Source organism: Podarcis filfolensis, assembly GCF_964270895.1.
Source record: "Podarcis filfolensis genome assembly, chromosome: 1".
Lineage (NCBI taxonomy): Eukaryota > Metazoa > Chordata > Lepidosauria > Squamata > Lacertidae > Podarcis > Podarcis filfolensis.
The window spans coordinates 124,678,259-124,705,144 of record NC_139604.1 but is presented as its reverse complement, the minus strand read 5'-3'; the positions used below and the strand labels follow the sequence as shown (position 1 = coordinate 124,705,144).

At 42.7% G+C, this 26,886-nt stretch overlaps 1 protein-coding gene across 6 annotated transcripts in view; it reads left to right on the top strand.

Annotated features, from left to right (window-relative positions):
- JAG2 (jagged canonical Notch ligand 2) overlaps positions 1-26,886 on the top strand; it is an 89,525-nt gene that overhangs the window by 24,179 nt on the left and 38,460 nt on the right. For all 6 annotated transcript variants that reach the window (XR_014547233.1, XM_083610846.1, XM_083610845.1 and 3 more), the window contains 3 exons: positions 16,856-16,910; positions 21,582-21,836; positions 23,393-23,453. Coding sequence is in view for 5 of the 6 variants with exons in the window: in XM_083610846.1 (XP_083466972.1) it covers positions 16,856-16,910; positions 21,582-21,836; positions 23,393-23,453 (371 nt within the window). In the remaining variant the exon portion in view is untranslated. The remainder of the gene's footprint in view (positions 1-16,855; positions 16,911-21,581; positions 21,837-23,392; positions 23,454-26,886) is intronic.

The following is a 26,886-nucleotide window of genomic DNA, read 5'->3' as shown; positions in this document are numbered from 1 at the left end:
TTCTTGTTGTTTTAAACCATTTCCCTCCTCTCAGCGTTCATCCCTTCTTCCTCCCATGTCACATCCACTACTACTGTGCAACCTTTCTTCTCTTTTGCGCCCCTTCCCCATCCAGACTTCATGCAAATGCAGGCTTGTGATGTGGCACTACAAAGATTCCAGCAGTGATGGACAGACATAGACAAGCTAGAATGGAAATCATTCAAGGGAGAGGGGAGGCCAATTAAAGTGGACATCTTTTGCATCAGTGTTTATGTCTTCCTTTCTGTAGCCTGATGGAATACTGTAGCTTGTTTTAAAATTGCCTTACTCACCAGCATATCAGATTACTTGTACTGAGGTTCTGATGACAATATGTAAACTTAAAGGATTTTGTTTAATTGGTTTTGTTTACTGTAAACACATTGTAAAAATTGTCAGTGCCATATAAGCCATTTCAGGCTAAATGAATGACCACTGGTTCTATATATTCTGAGTTGCTGACCCTCTGTATTTTGTCTCGATTCTTTGCAAAGATAGGAGCGCATGAGATATGAGCATGCAATGTGATTGGCGTTTCTGTTTGGAAACATTGTGAAGAAGATTGTGTGTGGGCTTGTGTGTGTGCGCGCGCACAAACAGTTCGTTTGATTAACTAATGGTTTTGTTATTTAAGGCATTAGCATTTCTAAGTGGTGTACATAAAATAAAGGTAAAGGTAAAGGTACCCCTGCCCGTACGGGCCAGTCTTGCCAGACTCTAGGGTTGTGTGCTCATCTCACTCTATAGGCCGGGAGCCAGCGCTGTCCGCAGACACTTCCGGGTCACGTGGCCAGCGTGACAAGCTGCATCTGGCGAGCCAGCGCAGCACACGGAAACACCGTTTACCTTCCCGCTAGTAAGCGGTCCCTATTTATCTACTTGCACCCAGGGGTGCTTTCGAACTGCTAGGTTGGCAGGCGCTGGGACTGAGCAACGGGAGCGCACCCCGCCGCGGGGATTCGAACCGCCGACCTGACGATTGGCAAGTCCTAGGCGCTGAGGTTTTACCCACGTCCCTCCCATACATTAAATACAGGGGGTAAAAGAAAAAAACCATCTAAAAAAACCCAGATATTATCTTAAAATGCTTCCTGGAAAGGGAAGTCTTTGTCAAGTGCCTGAAGTTAAGGAAGAAGGGTACCTATCTAATCTCAGTCGGGAGAGCTTTCCCTAAACTTGGGCCCCACAACACTAAATGTATGGCTTCTGGCAATTAGGAATCAGACATCTGAGCCAAGGGTGACCACCAGCAGAGACTCCCACTAAGATCTCAGTGATCAACCAAGAGTATAAGGGAACATGTGCTCTTTATGATATCATGGACCCAAGTTGTTTAGGGCCTAGTAACATATGGGCAGCTAGTGCAAGCTTGTATTTACCACAGTTATGTGCTGGCAGTAATCTATCCCCATCAACTGTCTTGTACCAGCTGCAACAACTGAACCAGGTGCAAGGATCCAGATGTAAGGGTAGCCAGACATATAGAACACATTGTAATAATTCAGTCTTGAGATTACTAGTGCGTGAATCATCATGGCCTGACCAAGAATGGCCATAGCTTGTAAAAGGTGCTGCTAGCCCTGGAGCATGGTTCCAGGAGCACTCCCAAAGTATGAAACTGTTACTTTAGAGGGTTATTAAACTCTATCAAGGATGAGCAAAATTCCTGGACATGGGACACACACATCCTGGGGCCTCCACCTTCTCATGCTTCAGACTCAGTTTATTAGTCCTCATCCATTCCACAACTGCATCCAGACATCCTTCTATCTAGGCCATGCCCAGTCTCGTCTGACTCAGATGTTTGGAAGAAATTAGCTGTATATCATCCATGTTAACCTCAAGCAGCAGGGGTTGGTGGAGATGCTGACCAAGGTTTCAGATATCTTAAAAAACCTATTCTACTTTGCATAATATATACAAGTGGTATAATTCTTCTTTTCTTGATGGACACACAGCAAGGTAACCTGAACTGAACTTGATTCTGTATTTGAGGCATCTGAGAGTTCTTCTGTCCATACACAGATTCCTAATGGTATCATGTGATCACCCTGAAGGTTTTGAGGATGCAAATTACCTTGAATGCAGGAGTGCATATGACACCCCTTTAGTATCAAGAGCACAAATAATCCCAAATGAATATTAAAAGACCCATATCACTGTCTAATTCTGAAGACTGTTGTGTGTAAAATATTCATACTGCACATGTTGGATGAATAAAGCCTTGTTTTTAAAGTATTTAATTCCAAAGGAGAAAATACTTTATATGAGTTTTTTCCCCAGTGTTCCCCAATTCTTCCAGATTTTCTAATGGGGAAAAAATGAATTTTTCCAATCCTTCACATTTCTTGTGAAGAGCTGAAAACTATTGTGTTGCACTTCCTTCTTCAAAAGTGGATCTACTTTATTAACAGGAAAAGAGTTGGTTGTCCTTTCCCCCCACCCCCCAGGTTTTACTACACAGGAATTAGTTTGTCAAAGTGGTTTCCTATTGTGGGTCTGGGAGGTGAGAGTGATGCTAGTGATAATCTCTGGCCAAGATTTAATAAAGTCTGAAATGGGGGGGGGGGAGCCCCACTTCTGAAACCTAGATATAAACTGCTTTCCTTTCCTGGCCAGTACAGAATTTAGGGTGGTTCAGTTTGTCTCTAAGGTTCTCTACACACTTCAGAGTGCAAAACCTGTACATTCAGGACAATTTCTCCTTCATTCTTCAACTTACATGTGTGTACTGTAATGAGACGCACATGAGCAAGGCTTCCTCAGCAGCATTGGGTAGCCTCTTCATTGGTTTACTGGCCAGAGGCTTCAGATGTCTCCCACCCTAAACTGTGTTTCCTCCCTTCTCTGATAACTGAGAGACTCACTGCTTGTGTGCAAACATGAATTAAACCAGCAGTATCAATTAATCACTCTTCTATCACCACTATCTTGCTCAGTTGAACAGAGATGATTCATTCCCAAAAACAAAATGTTAATCTTTGACGATGAATTTATTCATTTATCATAGGAGTATCTTTCAAAATATGTTCATTGTAGTTTCTGACTCAGGACATACTAACTTACGCAAACTTTAAAATCATGAATACTAATAACCTGGTAGTCTGTTTTGTGATGTTACCTCTTAGCAAAGAGAAATGGCTCTGCTGTGGACACACACGTGTTTCAGGCCAGAGGTTGAGTTTCTAGCTCAATATCTCTCTGGAATATTATCTCTCTGGAGTATAGCATCTAGATCAAGGGAAGTAATAGTGCCACTGTATTCTGCTCTGGTCAGACCTCACCTGGAGTACTGTGTCCAGTTCTGGGCACCACAGTTCAAGAAGGACACTGACAAACTGGAACGTGTCCAGAGGAGGGCAACCAAAATGGTCAAAGGCCTGGAAACGATGCCTTATGAGGAACGGCTAAGGGAGCTGGGCATGTTTAGCCTGGAGAAGAGGAGGTTAAGGGGTGATATGATAGCCATGTTCAAATATATAAAAGGATGTCACATAGAGGAGGGAGAAAGGTTGTTTTCTGCTGCTCCAGAGAAGCGGACACGGAGCAATGGATCCAAACTACAAGAAAGAAGATTCCACCTAAACATTAGGAAGAACTTCCTGACAGTAAGAGCTGTTCGACAGTGGAATTTGCTGCCAAGGAGTGTGGTGGAGTCTCCTTCTTTGGAGGTCTTTAAGCAGAGGCTTGACAACCATATGTCAGGAGTGCTCTGATGGTGTTTCCTGCTTGGCAGGGGGTTGGACTCGATGGCCCTTGTGGTCTCTTCCAACTCTATGATTCTATGATTCTATATTTGTTGGGAGCCATTCAAATGGACCACATGGACTTGCGCAGTTAGGCATCTTGACACACGCACAGTCTAACACACAAGGCATTATTAAACCTGGCCAGTGTTGTGTTCTATTAACTGGAGCACATGTGGGAGAATAAAAAGTTTTGCAATCAGAGCCATAGCTAGGTGATGTTGTCCCCCTGGCAGAACCGTCCAGATTGCGCCCCCCTAGCCATAGACAAATTAGCTCTTCTTTCTTCCTCTCCTCCAAACCCCAACCCCACCCATTCAATTCACCCTCTATTTAAAACCTTTTCTTATGAGGCAATAATGGATATTTTACTTGACATATTTTTGCCGATTTTGCAATTTTGGCCCTCCTCACCACCCTTCCCCTAGCTACGGCCCTGTTTGCAATAGACAATGCAAAGCTTGTGTATTCAGGTTGGTAGCTGGAAGCATGTAGAATACTCTGCAAGTCAATAAATTCCTGGCCTAACATGGTGCTATATATGTCAACTACATATTTATTTACACCGTTTGTGGCATGCCATTCTATCCATTTGAGACACTCACTGTGGCTTGCAGTCCTAATTATAAAACCTTATTTGCATTAAGGTGACTGCTTCAGGCTAAGGTTAGTGGGGCCGCATCCTGTGGATCCAGACGATGGTGCAATCAGTTTTTCCTGTTTAGGTGTTTGTGGACAAGACCTGAGGAAGTAGTCAGCCCTGATCAGATATGTTGGCATGTTGTGATGCCAGTGTTGCTTACCTGGAAGATATGAACAGCATTCACATATAAAACAGCTCTAATGACAAGTTAATAAGCTTGAGCAACTAGATGTGCCATTGTTACTTTTGGTAGCGTGTAGTCCTTGTACTCCTTCATGTTGCTAACAGTTACCTAACAAAACAAGTATAAAAATGGCAGTTCTGATAATAGATATACAAACCCCTAGCCTTGGTTTAATGGTCAGTATTGTGTGTTGTGAGTATTTTTGTGAGTTTCTTGCAGGGTGGTAAGCTGATACAGACGCTATGCCTGGTATGACGGGGGGGGGATTGGTCTCATGAGTGCTCTATGGTTCTCCTGTGAAATTAGAAACCACAACCAGCAATTCCACATACAGTGGTACCTCGGGTTACAGACGCTTCAGGTTACAGATGCTTCAGGTTACAGATTCCGCTGACCCAGAAATAGCACCTCTGGTTAAGAACTTTGCTTCAGGATGAGAACAGAAATCGTGCAGTGGCGGCACAGCGGCAGTGGGAGGCCCCATTAGCTAAAGTGGTACCTCAGGTTAAGAACAGTTTCAGGTTAAGAACGGACCTCCAGAACAAATTAAGTTCTTAACCTGAGGTACCACTGTACCCCCCCCCCCCCAATATTAATGCTTACTTTCATGGCTCCCATGTTGTTCTACTGATGAGCAGGGATTTTTAGAGTGAGTCCAGGCCTGTGGTAACACAACTGAACTTTTAATCCACTTGACTGATTCTGAAATGATTGGCTTGCTTTCATCATAATACGCTTACAAAATGAGGTACGAGAAGCATTTTAAAAAAAAGAAATTTAAAGCTCTTCTATCTCTGCTCATCTCTCTCTCTCTCTCTCACTCACACACACATACACACCAATTCCAGAGTGGATGACAACTAAATTTTTTATATATGCACAGCAGAAAGCTGCAACCAAATAATAAAGCACAACAATTAAATTTGACATTAAACTTCAGTCAATGCCTGTGTAAATAGGTAGGTCTTTTAACAGATGCCAAAAGCTGCCATTTGTTTTAATTGTACCTCAGGAGTTTTAAAGCTGGGGTGCCACCACTGAAAGGTTTGATCTTGATTCTAACATCGTGTTATATTCTAGTGCTTTGTAGTATTTTAAACAGGCTCTTATCCTCCTGGCCTAGGCCATCTGAATTGTATATGTTTCAGTAAATGTGGGTTGAGTATATTATTACATAAGTGTGTACACAGAGTGGGGAAATACATAATGAAAATGTGGACTTTGTTGGATGCTGCCCAGTGTAAGCATCGGGGGGGGGGGGATCTGTATTTGGCCAGGGCTGTGTGATAGATGTATGCTCACTTGGTGAGACCTATCTCTGTGTTGCATAATAATACTCTAAAATATGGTTTGAGGTATGCTTCAATCTTGTGTGGATATTTCATGCCATTATTTGTGACCACTGCTAAAGCTGGCAGATGCAAGAGTCATGGAAAGTCAACTGTCGAGAAGTTTTGGAGTAGGGACAGCCTCCAATCTCTGCAGTTTTAGGAGAATTCATGAGAGGGGAAGGGGATTTGTTTACTGCTGTGTGTTCTATCCAGGACTGGAGCTTCTGTCAGTGGGCCTGGAGGCTTAGTCTCATCTGATCACTGCATTTGTAGAGTCCTTGATCAAAGGAAGTATTTGTGCAGGGAACCACTACAGTCAGGACTGGTAAAATTCCCTGGGTACCAGAATCAAAGTTTCTAGGCACCTGCGCCTTTGAGCCATTCGGCAACACTGGTTGTGTACATTCATTAGTGCTGGTCTTACGACTCAAACTAGTGCTGCAAGAGCCGCTACACTTTTGGAATTTGTACTTGATCTGGGATGGCTTAGTGCCAATTCAGATGTATGCACTGCTGCGGGAAGCCATTATTCCAAGCATCCAATGAGAAGGGCCAGCATTAGGGGTACTGTAAACATGTTTAGAATTGAAAGGAATTGCTGCCAACAGTTGAAGACTGTGCATAACCAAATGTTACAACTCCATATTCCTTTCCAAAGTTGTCTATTATTGTCCCAAATTGTTCTTAGAATGAAGAATAGGGAATGGAATGGGAGAGTAAAAGTAGGTCGTTTCTGTAGCTGACCTGCTACAACAAGAATTATCTAGGTGTCAGACCAGTGCTGGGAGGCATTGATAGCCTGGATGTGGGCCAATACATTGAGGTTATATCCTGTATAGCCAAGTATGTCTTGAAGTTGCACGTCTGGGAGGTGGGGAGATTGCCAGTCGTGGACAGGGTTGCACGTGCCTGGAAGGAACAGGTCTGCAGCAGGGCGAGTGCTCCTGGGTTTAGCTGGAGACTCAGGTGTCCTTTATATTGATATGGTGGATTTAGGATGCTTTGATCAGAACCACTTTAGCCACTATGCAAGTCCTGAAGATTTTAAATCTGTTGGCTATAACAGCTTATGCAGGCAGAAGATGTGATGTCATTCTCACTGATATTAACTCTCCAAGTGTACTTTGCGAAGTTTGACATCGTAAAGAGCTTCGGGTGGCAGCTTGAACAGTGCTTTAAATGTGATATTTGTATACTATGCAGAGTTGGAATTGTTTAGATTGGTAAAGGGTGTGTAGAGGAGTTTTCATTGGTGGCCATTGTGGAAGCTAACATAAAATTTACATTTTTATGGTTTTGAGTAGCTTGAAGCTGAATTGCTATTGTGTTGTAAAAGTTGGGTATTACAGAGATTGTTTTAACAGTGAAAGTTTCGAATTGTGTTGCTTACTCCTTTTAGATCTTCACTTTTTTATCTGAAAGAAGACTTTCCTCCCATTCATCACCATAGCATTTTGTTTTCTAACATACACAGCCTTAACTTTTTAGGTCTTCCTTTTTAAAAAAGGAAAAGAGGAATATTCTTGAAGCTTAGTTTGCAATGTATTTCAGAGAAGGCTGAACATATAACTAGAATTAGGAGGTGAGAACGGTGATTATTTCAATAAGTAGGAACTACAAAGAGGAGCCATATGTTGTACCCCTCTCTACAACTGTCACTTCTGTGGAAGGAGGCGAAAGTTTATAATCCGAAATTGGCTGTGTTAAATCTCTAGTAGCAAGTTTTGTAAACTAACGAGTCTTAACATCTGTAGAACCCCTGTTGCTGAGTCAGCTTTGCCATATTTTCCATATGTCTGACAAGGTATAGGTAGAATCTGCAAGATGTTTAGTCATTGAATTCCATACATTCCTCAGGCAATAGTCATCTCCCACTTTTGGTTCCCAGCAATTCAAATACATTCTTTATCTGAACCTGGTAGCCATCATGATGTGTAGCCATTTATACTTGAGACCGAGGCCCACCTCCATGCAAGTATATGGAGGGTATCCTTTTTCTGGAAGCCACCATGAAAAAAGACTGCAGGGAGGATTCTGTTAATGCTCATTTGGGCGCTTGGTATAAAGAGTTAATCTGTTTTAGCAGGAGTGGCCAACATATAGTCTCATGATCAAGGACGATGGCTTTGTAGTCTGTAAAATCTGGAGGGCACCAAGTTTGTGGCCACTGCTCTGGACTGCATTGCATGATATGAGGAGCACAATGAGTTCTAGAGGTCTCTTTGATTCTGTATAGGTCCTGTTCAAAATGGGCCTCCAAATAAGATTTAATAGGAAGGAATCCAATATGGGATGGTCTGCTCACTAGTGCTTTCTACTACCACACGGCAGTGGGACTACAGCTGTGTTATATATGTACATATATAAAAACCCTTTATTTTGTGACTTACAGGAATGGGAAGGAAAGTCAGCGTCATTTCTGTTTAAAACAATAAGCTAGCTGAAACAGCCATTCGCCAAAATTGTTCTCTATTCATCAAAATTATTTGCGGTGCAGTTCTCCAGCCAAGTAATACGTACAAAAATGCATATTTTAGGGAAGATACAAAAAGGTGTTATATGGGGGGAGGGGTTTAAAGCGAAACTAGGCTTTATTTCACCCAAGTCAAAGACCCAGTTGTCACCCCCAAAGTGCATTTGTGCATACACACACACACTGGCTGAAGCCTCAATGGCGCCCCTCTGGAGGCTTCACCTGGGGCAAAAAATGGCTAGCCCCCCTGTAGCTACAGCTTGGGGAGGGGTAGCTTTGCAAAGAATGTGTGTTAGAAATTTGCGCTAAAATGCTGGTGGTGAAAAATAATAAACTGATGTGGAAAACTGAATTCAAGATTGAAATAATGAGAAGCAAAAACGAACAGATGTCTCCATCCCTTAGTGATTTACGGTACCTCACCTACTTGAGTTGTCTGCTTCAGATTATTTGTACTTGTGACACAGCTGTCTCCGATTGTGTTGGGTCTGTAGTGGCCCAAGATCATTTGTGGATGGCGTTGCTTGGCAACAGGAGCTTATGGGCACATGTAGTGACTTCCCTGGCGCCCCCCCCCCGCCACTACTTTTTAAAAAAGACAAGCATATGCAAAGCTATGAAGTCCACCCACTTTAGATGCTTCCCCGACTTGATATTCCCCGCTTTTGTACAGGGCTAGGGATGTGTGCGTGCAAATTCAATATTGATAGTGCTTGATGTTGAACTTGATGTTTCTGTCTGTTCAACTTCAGTATCACACTTTAAGTTAAAGTTCTGTGATGGAGGAACCTTTCCTGGACTTGGAAAACAACTTGTCCATGGCACACTGAACTGTTACCTCTTGTGAAGCTAGTTTCCTCATTAAAAAAATACCAGATATTTATAGTGAAACCTGAGAAGGCTGGTTGTTAGTGTGTGAGGCAGGGAGGATTTAGTAACCAGTACAATCTGTGGCATCTTAAATTAGCTCAGCCAACTACTCCGGACAGCCGCCAGTTGCCTGCACCCGTGCCATTCTTCCTCCCCACCCCCATGCTACTGTAACAGTTATGCCAACCTCCACAGCAGGAGAGGGAAGGGACAAATAAAAGCGCATGTACTGCCCTCATAGTGTTGCCTTGTTTATAACTCTTCGCCCTCCTCTAGGGCTGTTGGCTCTGAAACGAGAAAGACCAAGGAGAACCGTGTGTGTACAGTCATACCTCGGGTTAAATGTGCTTCAGGTTGAGTGTTTTCAGGTTACGCTCCGCGGTGACCCGGAAGTAACGGAGCGCGTTACTTCCAGGTTTCGCTGCATGCGCAGACACTCAAAATGACGTCATGCGCTGAAGCAGCGAATTGCGAGACACACAGGCGCGGGTTGCGTTCGCTTCAGGATGTGAACGGGGCTCCAGAACGGATCCCGTTCGCATCCAGAGGTACCACTATTCTTTCATAGAGCTCCATGCTTCAGATGGAGCTATGTAATGATCTAACCTGCTGAGGTAGCCTGCTGTTCTCAACAAGCCTGTCACAGATAAGTCTGTAGTGTGCTGCTAAAGGACATACTCACTCCCCTGTTCCTTGTTGCGCATTTTTGTTTGTTATATTTATAAACCTCCAAGGAGTTCAAGATGGCATACACCATTCTCCCTCTCTTCATTTAATCCCCACAACAACAACCTCTTGAGGCAGGTTTGGTTGGGAGGCTCAATGACTGGCTCAGTGTCGCCCAATGAGTTTCATGGCTGAGTTGTTGGGGGGGGGGATTTGAATTTTGGTCTTCCAAGTCCTAGTCAGACACTCTCACTTAGGGTGGTTCAACTTTTCATACCAAGTGGGCCACAGTAGACACAGAACCTGTAGGCCACACAATGCTTTGCCATCCAGGGGGGAGTGAGGGCTAAATTTGATGCCCTCCCTTGCCCTTTCATTGCCTTTCCAGAGGGCTTTCCTAGAGCCCTCCCATCTCTTTCCCAAAGCTGGGAAAGTGCTAACTAGGCTTTTGGAAGGACTCTGTCAGAGCCCTCATATCTCCTTCCCAAAGCCCAGCACCTTTTGCTTACCCAGGTTTGGTAAGGCTGTGGCGGGGTGTGTGCGTCAGATGTTGTAGAGTAGGCATGTCCAACAGGTAGATCGTGATCTACCGGTAGATCACTGGACGTCTGTGGTAGAGCACCAGTAGAGTAGGCCCCCCCAAGAAGCTCATCAACTTTTGCTCCCCTAAAAAAAAGCTCAAAAACTTTGGTGTATGAGGCTGGCCTTGGAAAGCAGAGGGAAGGAGGGGGGACATGCCAGCAATTGGGAGCCAATTTTAACAAATCTGGGCTGGGCAACCAGTATTGCTCCTTGTTCGCTTCCTGCCTGCTAGTCCTTAATCAGGCATCCCCAAACTCGGCCCTCACGATGTTTTGGGACTACAACTCCCATCATCCCTAGCTAATAGGACCAGTGGTCACAGATGATGGGAATTGTAGTCCCAAAACATCTGGAGGGCCAAGTTTGGGGATGCCTGTCCTTAATAGTCACTAGCTAGTTATTCACCTCTGGAGCCATCGGTGATGTCTAGCAGGAGCAGCAGCCTTCACCCAAGCTGCATTGCACCAATGCTTAAAACAGTGTCAGAGTCAGCCTGATAGTGCATATACCTGCCGACAGGATCAGCACAGGTGACTATTGAAGCAGATGTGCACTCAGGAGGGCCATCCCTCAGTGGCGGAGTATCTGCTATCATGCAGAAGATTCCAGGTTCAGTCTCCAGCACCTCCTGTCTGAAACTCTGGAGAGCCTCTGCCAGGCACTGCAGGCGATACTGAGCTCTGGTGAGTCTGATGTTGGTGCAAGGCAATTCCCTGTGTTTCCGCACTTTGATAGGAAATGGGGGGCCCATCGCAACTGCAATTCTGGAAGTCTCAACGGCCGTGTTTCAGCGGATCCACTGGTGTATTTAGCTTGAAGCTTTGGTATGATTCTGGGCCACACCGTATGGTGTGTTCAAAGTGGGTGCCCTTGATGGAGCAATGTCACAGACATAAAGTGTACTAGGAAGCGGTATGTGACACTCTCAAGCTCATCCTCTAAATGACATCTCAGGGCAGGGATTAGTGATTACCTGGAAAAATAAAGCACATTTTGCTGCTTCCCAGGTGATGCCGATACTGCTTTGGCATTACTAATAGAGAAGTATTTATGCATACATTACAGCGGTACCTCGGGTTAAGTACTTAATTTGTTCCGGAGGTCCGTTCTTAACTTGAAACTGTTCTTAACCTGAAGCACCACTTTAGCTAATGGGGCCTCCTGCTGCTGCTGCACCACCGGAGCACGATTTCTGTTCTTATCCTGAAGCAAAGTTATTAACCTGAAGCACTATTTCTGGGTTAATGGAGTGTGTAACCTGAAGCGTATGTAACCTGAAGCGTATGTAACCCGAGGTACCACTGTACTGTTTTCCCTGACACTATGATGTGCTGATCAAGGTTGGATGCTAGTCATTAATGGGTGGAATCAGGGATGTGGGATGGAAAAAAATCAAATTATATTTTTCAGGGGGAAATTTATAAAAATGCTTCTTCATAAACGAATGGCTAGTTGCAGTGCCAGCCAAATCGTGCGGTTTTCACACAGGCTTGCAGATTATCCCTATGAAGCACACAGGTGTTGTTTTTTTAGTTGTGCTTAAATGTATACTAACACACCCCAAAAGTTATGCATGATGTATCTGTTTTCTATGCATTTGTTTTGCTTAAATTTTAAGCAGTGCAGGGAAGTATATACGTTGCTGCTGCTGCTTCATTTGTCTTGTGTCTTTAAAAAGATACATAGTAGCTTTTAGTTTGTTTGAATATAGCATTTAAACCACTATAAGTGCACTTAATTGATTTTTTTTATCACATACTTTAGTTCAGCTCCTCTCAGCATTTTGAACATTTTTATGGATTTATACAGTGCATAAAATGAACATGGTGCACTTTAAACAAAATTAGTATTGTGGGTTTGGAAAACTTACAGGTTCAGTTTTTTAAAGAGAAAAAAAAATCACTGGTGAAATCAATCCAAAATGGCCTAGCATTCCAACCCTTTTGTTATAGGTACCATCAAACTTTTAGACACTATGATTGATTCTGATACCTTGGGATCTGATCAGAAAGGACTTGAGAGCCTGCAGTGTACAGTCTCTTGCCTTTGTAAACTAAAAGCTAGTGTTTCTGTAGAGGGCCTGCAACTGTAGTTGCCTTTTAATTCCTATGCTGGCTGAAAACTTTTGTTTTTAACTTTTTCTGTTTTTACTGTATGGTTTTATGCATTTTGCGGTTGCTCTGATACTTTTCATGAAAATGCGGTCTATAATTTTTAAAAGAAATAAAATGAATGAATGAATGAATGAATAACACAGTGTTTCATTTCTGGAAAGCATATCTGCTTTACTGAATTCATCTTGATCTACTTGTTCCTAGTGAACTTTCGGTTAATGAACTTTCAGAAGAATACCTGGACCTAGTTCCCTTTTATGCATACCATGTGTGTATAAGGAGATTGCTCTTGAAGTCTGAACCCTGATGAAAACTATCTAAAATTGCTTGACAGCCAAGAATGCCTTTATTTGTTCTGGAGTTGTCCTCCAGGTAACAGCTTAACATATTTGTATATACAAAGAGCAAATATTAAAATACTCAACAGGCACTGTAAAGTGAAATGAAGCGCTGGCTCCTTTGAAATCCAATAAACTCACAATAGCCAAATCTCTGCATTAAGGTAGCTGGAGCATAAAAAGAAGTTCTGATATTATTTGGGGGAAACTTCAAGACTGAACAAGACACCATAGTTTACTTAAGCAGAACAGTCCTCAGTGAATAAACCAGGCTTTGGGTCATACGTCTTCATTTTATAAGCGTGTGTTGTGTTGTGTTGTGTTGTGTTGTGTTGTGTTGTGTTGTGTTGTGTTGTGTTGTGTTGTGCTTACATGCTCTGGGAATGCTTTTATATATTCCCAGTTCGAGAAATATGTCACTCAGCTGTGTGCTTTCCTAGTGTAGCACAAGATTGTTAATGTCAATCTTGCTGGAAAATGCCCCTAAAATTGATCAGGTGTTGTAAAATGTTTTTGTTTTAACAGTTGACAGTGCATATATGCTTTCGGGGGGGGGGGGGCATTGTTTACTGTGCGCAGAACATTTTTCAGTGAGTTATGCATGTGCTGTTGCAATGCACATTATGTTGTATGAGCATCATGTTTTGAAGCAAACACTCTTTTGCCCCACAGAAGCAGTGGTTGCTAGAACTAAAGCTAATAATATATTTTTAGTTTTGCAAATGGAATTTTCTAATATTTTGAATAAACTCATACAGTATTCAGCTACGCTTGCCAACAAAAAAATATTCTAAATGTTAGCCTCTTAAATGTTCAGCCTTAAATTAAAAGTGTTTAAATAGTTTTCCTAAATCAACCTTCCTCCCCCGCACCCCAGAAATAAAAATGTTGGAATCCACTCTTTTATTTCTCTGGAAACTATTATATTGTTGCACAGAGACATGTGCGCACCTACTTTATTCAACAGAGTCAAAGCATGAAAAATTGGGGCTCACGTCTATCCACACTGTCTCCCAGTTTGATTTTGGCTTGGACGCTAACTCTTAAACTGGTTTATCCCCTCTGATTCATAACATTCCATCATTAAATTTTTTATTGCACCAACTAAGACAATCGTGAATATGTAACTCAGATATTACACATGTTACATTCTCATATCCGGTCATGTTTGACTACTGAGGACACAGAATATGAGTGGCTTCAGACGTTGAACAATTGAGGGAAACGGAAAGTGCAAATGAACTTATGCTTCCTGTTTTTATGCTTCTGTTTTAACACGTAAAGCAGGGGTTCATTCATATCTTCCTCATGAAAATGCATGTTCCCTCTTCATTTGGAGCTCTCGCTTGATCCCATAGGGAAAGAGGTGTTAATTCCACTTCAGAAGTTACACAGAATTATGGAAAAACAGAAAGCAAAGCTGGATTCTAGACAGTCCAAAGGAACGAGGAAAGGACCAGTTATAAGTATACTCTGAGAAGTAATGCAATCCACCCAGACATTTCTGACCCAAACCCTGGTCATTCAATTTATTTGAAACAAAACTTTATCCCAAAACATGTACTAAATTCTACATTTCCCTCCTTCTGTCCTCCTCCTGTAAGAAAAGAAAGTGCTTTCTTCTTCTTCTAGGAAATATAGGTGCTGGTACTCACCATGAAGTTGTTACAATAAGTGCCACACTTTTAAACGACAAAAAGTGGTGCCGGTACTGCGTACCCTTGAGCCCCCCCCCCTTTTTAAAGCACAGCCTAGGATCAAGGTAAATGAAGAAACCTGATAGAGCAGGTCTCCATTTCTATATGGTTGTCCCCAAACAAATCTTCTGAGCACTTGTTACATAATGCCTTACTTTGCATGGTTGCCAGCTTTGGTGTGGGGTTAGGGTTCAGTTTGGGTTCAAGGGGAGCAGGTTTAAAGTTAGACTGAGTTCCGGTTTACTGTATCTCTGACCTAGCTTTTGAGTTCAACTTTGTGATTACAAGAAGGAACCCAGTTCCATGCACTCGATCTTCTCTCTCTCTCTCTCTCTCTCTCTCTCTCTCTCTGGGTTTTCTCCCTTTGCACCAGCTGGGAGGGATTGCTGCTCGCAGGATCTGTCCAAATAGCACAGCAACCCTGGTGCTAAAGCAGCTATGTCCATATCAGCCGTGATATTAATACCCCATTCCGGGAAAGAGGCAACACAGAAGCGATTAGGAGTTATGGCATTTATTTATATTGCCTTCAAGCAATATATAATGATATCATGCTTGGTAGTGTCTTAGTTCCTCCTTAGAAACACCTTTCAGGTGAATACCAGTGGCACCATCGAGATAAATACCTTGCTTGAGGCTGCTGTCACTCAAGGAAACTGTTACGCTAAAACTCCTAGGTCCCAATATGTGTGAAGCCTTTCTTATATGCAACTTTGAAATGACTTCACGTGGATAATTCATGCCTTGAATGAATAGTTGTGTGCATTAATTTTTGGCAAAACTGAGTATTTGCATTATTTGTGTTTATCTAGCGCACAAAGGTTTTAAAGATTTTTCTTCTCTCCTTGTGTGAAAAGGAGAGACATGTTGTTAGATATTCCCCACTATTCTTTATGGAACCTGCCACTTTTTAATCCACAATGCCCCCAAGATGATACTTAGTCTGGGACATTATGAAGGATAGAAAATGTAGGCCCAGTTACCAACACAATTCCTGCAATGGCAGCAAAAGTAAAATGTTGGGAAGGAAGCAAAGGTTGTGCTGATGTCGCTACTAATGATGAGCCTCACCCCCAAGAAATTCTATCTGGTGAATATTTAGCAAAATGATCCCCCACAAATTGGAGATTTTGGGAAGCCATATTTGCTTGGCTTCCCTCCCACTTTTCATTGAGAGGAGCTCGATTAACAACATATATGGGCTTCTAATGTGGCATATCCTGGCCATGACCAGCCCACCTAGACATGGTAAAGGCAAAGGACCCCTGGATGGTTAAGTCCAGTCAAACTTGACTATGAGGTGTGGTGCTCATCTTGCTTCAGGCCGAGGGAGCCGGCGTTTGTCCACATACAGTTTTCCAGGTCATGTGGCCAGCATAACTAAACTGCTTCTGGCACAATGGGACACCGTGATGAGTGCCAGAGCGCACGGAAGCGCCGTTTACCTTCCAGCCGCAGCGGTACCTATTTATCTACTTGCACTGGTGTGCTTTCAAACTGCCAGGTTGGCAGGAGCTGGGACAGAGCAACTCAAACTGCCGACCTTACGATCTGCAAGCCCAAGAGGCTCAGTGGTTTAGACCACAGTGCCACCCGCGTCCCTGCCCCCAGCAAAGTTAAAACAAGTGGTATGGGCTTTATGGGAAAATTTGAATTGGGAAATTTTCTGTTTCAAGTTAGAAAGTGGCTGACCTGTGGCTCTCCAGATGTTGGTGGACAACTCCCATAATCTGTCACCAACATCATCTGGATGGTCACAGGTTAGCCACTGCCATAATAATAATAATAATAATAATAATAATAATAATAATAATAATAAATTAATTTGTAATCTGACTGGAATGCCCCATCAAGGTGTTATCTCCTACATGGTTGAAGTGTTAAATAGCTTTCCTTTAATAGAGTCTTTTTGACCATTTGTGACTTGGGTTTCTGAAGTACAATAAATTTGAATAGTTGCTACACATATCAACACTTAAGTGTAGCTGTAAAACTTGCTTTACAGTATGTGAGGTTCTCGATGATTGCCTTTTGAAGCTTTCCTTGCACAAATGACTTGTATGTTGTTGGAAGAAGCAAAATAACATTTGTGAAAACAATAGATGCTTCGGCCAAATCAGATTCCTGCCACTTTCAGAATTATAATTTATTTTGTTCCTCTCCAGTAATTAATTTGTGTTTTTGTTTCAGAGATCGTTCACGTTAATAATAGAAGCCTGGGATTGGGATAATGAGACAAAAGCTGGTGAGTATATCATTAAAACTTCATAATGTTAATTATGAAACGGAAAAAAGTAGGAAAAACTGCTGCACGCCATGAAAGCTTTGGGTGGCCAGTTAGATAGCATATGAAGTGAGGGTGTCATTACAGATTAAATTACAGCAGTTATGAATGCATCAACATACTTCCACTATAACTGGAAATGTGTTCTCTAACACATTTGCAAGGGGTTGGACTAGATGACACTTGGGATCCCTTCTAACTCAACGATTCTATGACTCTTCGATTCTAAGAGCCAGTGTTCGAAACTCCCATTGTTCTAGGCGCACTTTGCCACAGGGAATTTCATTAGCGTGAGCAGCTCCTGAGCTCTGGGCAGTACAGCGCCTAAGTTTTTAGATTAAAACTGCAGATTGGAAGGAAAGGAGGACCTTTTTCTGCCTCCCCACTTCCAGTTACTCTCTGAAGACTGGAGAAGAGACTCTCTTAAGAATATTAGAGGGGTGGACAGGGGAAGGACTAGACCATATGAAAAATGAACATAATATTTTAGCTGCAGTTCATTCATTTTCAGCTTTGTATTCTTGTTATTAAAGAAGCGTGCCTAGACATTCCATTGTTGCACCCATAACCTGGGCTCTAGCTTTCATATCTCTAACACTGCGAAGAGCAGCTGTTGCTCTCAAGCTTGCAGGTTGGTGGATAATGAGAATGACATTTTGTGGGGGGCTGATTATTTGCCTAATTTTTGTAATTGAAAGTTATGCTGGGAATACTGGTTGGGGCTGAAGACAAGGTGTCAGTTAACGCATGCTGTGTTGTCTTTAGATTTATTCAGGCTGGCCTTTATTGTATAACCAATGTATGATCCCATAAATGTATGGAGAAACGAAAGTAGATTCTGAAACATCCTTTAGGCCACTGATAGCACTTTCCCTTGGTGCTTTGGTTAAGGGCCTCACTGCATCGGATTCATTATCTGTTGGACATATACCTAGAGACATTTGGGACTCAAAACATCTTCTGTGAATCAACACTAGCAACACCTTCAAATCTCTGAAAATAGGAAATTTGCCGAGAGGTGTTTTTCCTTAAATTCTTCTTCGCCTGCTAAAAATAATGGCAATAATTTGGTTGATGCATATATTTATCTAAATGTTAAGCAGCAAAAAAAATAGTTGTTCCGGTTTGGAAACTGCTAATCTGATTGATCCTGGTTCTGCAAAACTATGGTTCACTTTACTTCGTTAGCATTAAATTGAAACCCCTGCCACTCCTTGGACGTTTCTGTGCTGTTTGTCGTTGATTTCTTGTAAGGATCAAAATAGGAGAATGCAATTCTTCTAGAAAAATGGTGTGTCTTTCTTAGGAGTCGTGGTTTTATACCTAAAGAACCATGGTTATAGTGTGTCTGCTGGTAAAGCCTGCCAAATTTCCAAAATTGTGTGGTAATTCTTCTCTACCAGCTTTTCCTTAATTGCATGCCAGCTTACAAGGTGTATATCTTGGTCAATGTACAATGCAAATGGGATTTCACCTAACAAACCCCACCAGTATAAACCCTGCAAAAGGGCTTCCACTTACACAATGAGGCTATCCTGCATGCTGTTCCTTCCAGATTGGCTCGGGGGGGGGGGGCATCAGGATCAGGAGAACACCCAGAACAGCAGGGGGGGGGTGTAATAATCAAGCTTCAAGCATGTGCAAAAAGAATCTTTGTAATAGCACAACGTTGAATTCCACTCAATACATTTTTGTTAAGGCTGGCTCAGTAGTTTCTGAAAAAGTAGTATTCAGAGAAATGCCTTGCTGTAGACAACCTGTTGCCTCCCGTCTCTTTCATAATTTTGGCTTATACTACTAAAACAGCATACGGCTTTCCCCGTAAAACAATGCTGGTTAATAAAGCATATTTAGTGAGGGCACTTACGTAGCAATGGGAAACCTGGGGTTTTTAATATGGAGGTGATCATCCCATTGAAGACAAAGCAGGGCATCTTTAGTTGGCTGTGCACCTGATTTATGACCACGGTTCTTTATCGGGCAAGTTATCATATTTGTGTGCTTGGGGTGTGAATGAGTAACTTGTTCCTCTACTTCTGGCCTTTGGAGAACTGCAGCAATCGCCCGCTTAATATCAAGAACCAACGTTAGCAAAACAACTACTGATCCGCCAAAAGTTAGCTTCTTGTCTATGAACAAAGACTGTGGGTTAATAGTCAATGGTGACTTGTGGGCTTAAAACACCCCAGAAGGTGTAAGGGGGGAAATTATATAATGCCAGTTGTTCCTCACCCCCAAAGGCACGCTCCTCCATTGTCTCCCGAGACAGACGGATATCAGTGAATGTTCCTAGCCAGAGCAAATAAGTGCTTCCTTTGTTTTCTACCAAATTGGCACATGCAGTTTCTGAATCTGAGCTTTTGAAGCAAAGCTTAAGCGGTCCAAGGTGTGGGAGGCATAGGACGCTGACAGTTGTGACGGGGGTGGGGGGTGGGGTAAGTTATGGGCACCTGCGTCCTAGCCAAGATTCATTAGCAGAAGCCTGGTGGATACCTCTATGTGGGGAGAAGTTAATTACCAGTGCCTAGTCATGTATCATTAGAGCCGGAAGCAGGGTGATGGGTAGGATGTAAGCAAAAACTAAGGGTAGCAGCAGTGTATGCCAGGCTGTGTGTGTGTTAGAGAGAGCACCTCCCAGTCACCCCCGTGCAATTTAGCACCTGCTGATTCTCCCCCAAGGCTCCTTCTTTCCTGCCCATTCAAGCTGCACAGGTTTCCAGTTTCAGAGCTATGAAATTATTTGCAATAAGAAATCACCAGGCAGGAGAAAGGGTAAGGATTCTCCCTTAAAATGACCATTTACCCCTACATTTCCTTTGAAAACCCAGTGTTTGCTCTTAACGGCTAGTTTCCCCAGTAATGTCTAGGTGGCTGCCTACATCTCTGTCCTTACCTTCACTAACTCATAGAAATCCTGCCTCCAGCAAAGCACTTGTAACAAATGAGGTTCTGGCAAACAGGATGCTGAGTAACATACCTAATAAATATTAAATGAATAGGACCCTAATGCATATCAGAGTACTGCACTTAAAAGCTTGAACTATACAGTACCTGCAGTCATCTGGTTTCAACTTCAGGCAAGGCAGTTTCCACACAGGCCTCCACCCATCCCTTTATTAGTTATACATCTGGCTACATATGTGATTGGAAGTTGTTTTGAACTGTTTTCAATACCGTGCTTAGATGATGGTGACGCACCCTGGGAGGTTAGGGTGAAGGATAGGTTATTAATAATAAAGGTATGAGCTGGGATTTTGATGATAGCCTTATGTGAACCTTCAAAAAAACAAGCATGTATGAGAAGTGCCAGCTCTACAACAAAGTCCATCTGGAAGCACCCTTGCTGAAGGGGAGTAGTACCCTGATATGTATTCAGGAGGTATATGCAGAAGGTCTGGTGAGAACCCTGCTAAGCTGTACTGTACGGAGTAGCAACGATGCTGCCTTTTGCCTTGCATACAAAGGGCTAATTCTAGCTTCCCTTCTCTGCTTGCACAGGTGCTGGGTGGGTTGAAGGGCAAAATGCCAATGCAACAAGAGAAGGTCAAACTGGAATTAACCCTCCTATACTGGAACATGCAGGAATCCTGCAGTTTGGAGTTGCAAGAGCATGTCTTAGTACAGTGGATATTTTACAGGATTTTTAAAAAAGGAAAAAAAAGCTTGCTCGCTGTAAGCCATTGTTCTTAGATTTTGTGTTTACTGCGTATCTGAGAGAGCAGCACAGAGACTTCCTCACTGCCGCCCCTCTGCATTTTTGATTTCAGGATTCCCTTCTCTCTGACACTGTCTAAACTAGCTGCAGCTTCCTGGTTCACGGTACATTTTTAAGCTGGCCCTTTGTAGTGAACAACATGCCTCTTCTTGCATATGGGAGAGAATTTCCTCTCCTCCCTTCCCCCAAACAATCTAAAATAGTTTGAGATGAAATTTGAGTTCAACTCTAGTAGAGGCTAGCTGTGTATTCTCAAGTGGGTGTACTTCTGAGAAACTGGCTACAGGAATGTACCAACTTATTCATGCCTCTGGTATTTTCCCTTTAATGTAAGTAAACCCCGGAGGACCGCAAACGTAAAGGCTAAACTATAGCTGTGACATTGTTAAATGCATTTAGCCCTTGCGTGCATGCATTTAGTTTTGTTTTAAAAGTTGGTGTGGAGGGCAGGAGGTGAACTGGATAGAGACTGTGCTGTGTGTGTATAGAGGGGTTAAAAATCAAAGCATCATAGAACTATAGAATTGGAAGCAACCGGGAGAGTCATCTAGTCCAACCCCTTGCAGTGCAGGAGTCTTTTGCCCAACACAGGGCTTGAACCCGTGATCGTGAAAATAAGAGTCTCATGCTCCACCAACTGAGCTATCCCAGCATGTCTCATCTGTCCTGGAGCCCTGTGCTTTGAATTCTCATGGGGTGGGGGGGAATCACACAATGGTATCATATTTAATTCAGTTTAGCAGCAGCAACATAGCAGGATCAGGATTGTTGATTTGTTAATGTTGATGATTGTGCAGAGTCCTGCGAACAAGCCACAAGTTGACTTACGCTGACCATTTTGTCCCTATGATAGGAGCTACTGTGTGTCAGAATGGATATGCACACTTTGGATACTGAGCTCTCTCTTTGTTTTTCAGATGAAGAACTATTAATTGACAGAGTGCCATTTGCTGGTATGATCAACCCAGAAGATCGTTGGAAAGCGCTTCAGTTGAATGGTCATGTTGTTCATTTTGAAGCACAAATACGAGTTAAATGTGATGAAAACTACTATGGCCCCCAGTGCAATAAATTTTGTGGCCCTCGTGATGACTTTGTGGGCCACTACACATGTGACCAAAATGGAAATAAAGCTTGTATGGAAGGCTGGATGGGTGACGAATGTAAACAAGGTACCACACTACTCATTCTTAAAACTGAATATTACGCTTGTATCTTAAAATTCTTGATTCTTTGTTCATGACCTGATCATGCCACAGAACATTGTATAATAATGTTTAAAAGGCCCAAGTTTGCTGCATACATAGACAGACCATGGATTTCTCTAGACCAGCCTGACACCTTCCAGATGTTTTGGACTGCATCTCCTATCAGTAGCACTGGCTATGCTGACAGAAGTTGTAGCCCAAAACATCTGGAGGGTGCCTGGTTGGCAAAGGCTGAACTAGTTTACAATTGTCTTCTCCGATAATGACCCTCCAAGCTCTTGGAGGACTTATCTGACCCTACAGTCCTATATCGTTTTAAACTGCAAATGCCTGGAATGAAACCTGGGAAGGTCTGCATGCTCGCCATGTGCTCTTACACTGAATCATGAAGCAGAGATTGACTTTCATGTTCATTCAGTGTACTCCATCAAATCTGAAACTCCTAGATAGGCAAAGAATCCCGGAGTTTTGGCTGCATGCAGTCCTTCTCTTGAGTTCTTCGCATGCCCACCATCTGCCTTCATTAAGCCATTTATTGAATACAGTGGTACCTTGGTACTCGAACGGCTTGGCTCCCGAACACCTAAAACCCGGAAGTGAGTGTTCCAGTTTGCGAACATTTTTTGGAAGCCAAAGGTCTGACACAGCTTCTGCTTGAGTGCAGGAAGCTCCTGCAGCCAATCGGAAGCCGCTCCTTGGTTTAGGAATGGTTTTGGGAGTTGAACAGACTCCTGGAACGGATTAAGTTCGAGAACCAAGGTACCACTGTATTTTTATCTCACCTTTCAATTTAAAAAATGCTCAAGGCAGCTTGCAAGGTAACTTCACTCGCCTTGGTGTACCAATAATAATCACTTTGTATTTTTCACATACCCTGGTTGTAGCTGGGAGTTGGGGGGTTTTATCCAAGGACATTCTTCTTTCAACATACTTCAGCCTCAGCTTTAACAACTTGAACATGTAAACTGATGGTCAAATGAGAGGCTGGATTGCTCTACAAGCTTAATCTGAGGGGACAACCTGAAGTCTGACTGTGGTGTAGCAACTTGAGATACTTATGGAATGGATTTTTGTGTAGACAGTTTCTGTTTGAATTTTTTTTTAGAGCTATGCATATTTTAAAAGCTGCAGAGCTTCAATATATAATAGGAGTTCGTAGGAGTTCTTATATCATTGAATATGTATCTTTCCAGAATTAGAAAGTGTTCTTGGCTGTATAAGAACAGAGATAAATGCCACTTTAGACATGAAACTCCTGTAGAGGAACAGGAAGCACAATCGTCTTATGCTTCCCTTCCCTCTGCATTTCTTGTTGTGTCTGAAATAGAACTTCTGCATGTCTCCTGCCTGGAGAAAACAGCTTTCATATTCAGGAGATGCTGAGAAGTAGTTAAAATGCTTGATAGGTGTGTTATTGAGGTTTGTTTCATGAAGAAAATGCAGTGTTCAAAATGAAGCCATTTAACTAAATTTTCTAAAGTGTTGGCATTCACTGATGTTTAACCCTTTTTCTTTGATAGCTGTATGCAAACAAGGATGTAATTTAGTCCATGGGGGCTGCACTGTACCTGGGGAATGCAAGTAAGTATATACGCAGATTTGGGTTTGGGGGGTGTATTTTCTTAAATCTTACCTTATGCTCTTGTGAGAAAGATGCAGTGGCTAAGCAAACCTTCTAGATTTCGTATATTGGTCTGGTTCACATACAACTCCAAGCCATGGTTTGTTAAACAACCATAAGATGTTCAGCCCATGGCTTGTTTCATGAATGCTTGGTTTGTTTTCCAGATGTTCTTGCCTTGTCCCATTGTAGCTTAATGGATTTCTGGCATATAATGTCAGACTAATTAAAGCTTCAAAAACAGACTATGGCTTCAGGTTATGGTTTGTTAGTAGTACACAGGCCATATTTAAGGTGCTGGACATGATTTGGATGATAAAACAAGCCATAGTGCAATAAACCATGGCTGGCTTTAACATGCAAACCAGGCTATTGACTTCTTAAGGTTGATCTTTTTATTTCAGATATGTTATGTCCTGCTTTTTAATTTGACCCTAGATTTCCAAAACAGGTGCTTTAAAAAAATGCATATAGCAGCAAACCCAAAGTGTGTTTTTATTTTATAGTCGAAATAATCTGAGAGGTGTGGTGATTATTTTGGTCTCCTTTTTCCATTTCACCTGTTCTGGAAAGTATGGCAGCCTGTCTCCAAGAACAGGCAATTCTGAACCCTATTGCTCACATTTCTAGCAAGCAAAGTGACTTGTCTCCATGATCAGCTGAATGTGTGTGGCAGGAGAGCCTGTGTATTACAGTAACATACTGAATTACATTTGTTTGCTTAAATGTGTTCAGTTACATGGAGTTGTTATTACTAACTGTTGGCAGCTGAAAATGGGCTGGTGCCATTACACTAACTGTTCAGTGTAATGACACTAGCCTGCTTTGAGCTTCCAGCACAAAACTACATACCTCCTTAGGGTAGTTAGTCTGAGATGACTAATGGTGATTAGGAACATGACTGCCTAATCCAAGTCATAGCACTGGTACATTTAGCTCACTGTTGTCTAGCAGTTAGTCTGTTCTGGTTGGCAGTGACTCCCCATGGTCACAGATAGGTCTTTTGTGGCCCGACCAGAAGGTGCCAAGGATAGAACATGGACTTTCTGTACACAAAGTAGGTGCTCAACTACTGAATTACAACCTTGTACCAGCACCGTCTGTTGTCTTTGTCCATGGAGTTTTCTTGGCAGGGATACTGGAGTAGCTTGCCAGTTCCTGCTCCAGGTGGATCACATATGGTCAGAACTCTCCCCTATGACCTGCCCATCTTGGGTGGCCCTGCACAGCATAGCTCATAGCTTCTCTGAGTTATTCAAGCCCCTTCGCCACGACAAGGCAGTGCCGGAAGAAATATCAACAACCTCAGATATGCAAATGACACAACCTTGATGGCAGAAAGTGAGGAGGAATTAAAGAACATTTTAATGAAGGTGAAAGAGGAGAGCGCAAAATATGGTCTGAAGCTCAATGTCAAAAAAACTTTAATGGCCACTGGTCCCATCACCTCCTGGCAAATAGAAGGGGAAGAAATGGAGGCAGTTAGAGATTTTACTTTCTTGGGCTCCATGATCACTGCAGATGGTGACAGCAGTCACGAAATTAAAAGACGCCTGCTTCTTGGGAGAAAAGCAATGACAAACCTAGACAGCATCTTAAAAAGCAGAGACATCACCTTGCCAACAAAGGTCCGTATAGTAAAAGCTATGGTTTTCCCAGTAGTGATGTATGGAAGTGAGAGCTGGACCATAAAGAAGGCTGATCGCCGAAGAATTGATGCTTTTGAATTATGGTGCTGGAGGAGACTCTTGAGAGTCCCATGGACTGCAAGAAGATTAAACCTTTCCATTCTTAAGGAAATCAGCCCTGAGTGCTCACTGGGAGGACAGATTGTGAAGCTGAGGCTCCAATACTTTGGCCACCTCATGAGAAGAGAAGACTCCCTGGAAAAGACCCTGATGTTGGGAAAGATGGAGGGCACAAGGAGAAGGGGACAACAGAGGATGAGATGGTTGGACAATGTTCTCGAAGCTATGAACATGAATTTGACCAAACCGTGGGAGGCAGTGGAAGACAGGAGTGCCTGGCGGCTCTGGTCCATGGGGTCACAAAGAGTCGGACACGACTAAACAACAACAACCAGCACCATCGTCTGCATGTCACTAAAGGCTTGTCCGCACTTCTGCTTGTTCTGTGCTTTGTAGGCACAAGCCCAGGTGGTTTCCCCCTTGCCCTGCTCCTTTTCCAGGGAAAACCTGCTCTTTAGTGCTATATTGGAGCAAACATCAATCCATAGGAAACAGGAATTGCCGTGACAAAAGGAAATGTGGATAAGCCCTAACTCAATAGCAGTGGCGGTGGTATGTTTTGAACTGGGTGTGTGTTTACCCCTTCCTATGATGCAGTTGGCTTCTGAAATTGAGATATGCACACACACATCTCCACTAGTCCTTTCCTGTCTGAAATGTTTTACCTAAATTTTCCAGTGCAAGCATATGTGTAGGAGTTTGCTTTCATTAGGCTGATGGCCGTGGTAGTTCTTTAAAAAAAGATAATGTGCACCGGATGCAGTTGTGTACTTTACAGGTCCACCAGCAGTGTGGAGTATTTCGTAGTTTTTTCTCTCGTTTAGCCTCCACCCTATTGAATGCATTATGGCTCTTATTTTATGCTAGAGATGGGGACTCTGTGGCCCTCCTGATGTTGTTGGACTACAGCTCCCATTGAGATCCACCATCATGGCCAGTGGTCGGGCAAGATGAGAGTTGTAGTTCAGCCACATCTAGAGAGCTGCAGGGTCCGCCATCCCTGTTTTATGCTGAAGTGCCTTCTCTTCAGAAATCCTTGGATTCATTCTGCTTCTGAAATGTTTTGAATGGAACTCTGGTATATCCGTTCTGATCTTTGAATGGGGATGTTGAAGAATCCTGCTTAGTCAGAGCTCTTGAATGATTCCTAAGGGAATATTATGTAGAAAATCAACATATTAGAAGTTAATTGTATGGTGAAGAAAGCTCTTGAATTCATGAATAGGTGGCTATGTGTCACACACAAACACACGCACCAAAGTTCAATTGTTTTTTATGACTGCTGGCAAAATAGTTGGGCTTTTCAGAGGCAAAGGGGAATTTGTGTGACACTGTATTTGTGGTGCCTTGGTGATACAGACGTTACTCTTTTAATTCTTCATAACAAGGTTCGTAATAAACATTTTGCAGTAGCAGTTTTTATGTAGCCAATCACAGAACAGTCCTGTTAGTTCAGCAGTGAATTAAAGCTGCAATGAGCTCAGACTCCCATTTTTCTTTCCCCTTTCTTAGTTTCAGTCATGATGAAGAACTGTTCTCTTTAGACATCCTCTTAATTTTCCCTGTCAACATTTTAATTTTTCAGCAGGTTCTGGGGATGTGTAGTAATTCCTGAACAATTTCACATACAGAAATGAAATTAAGC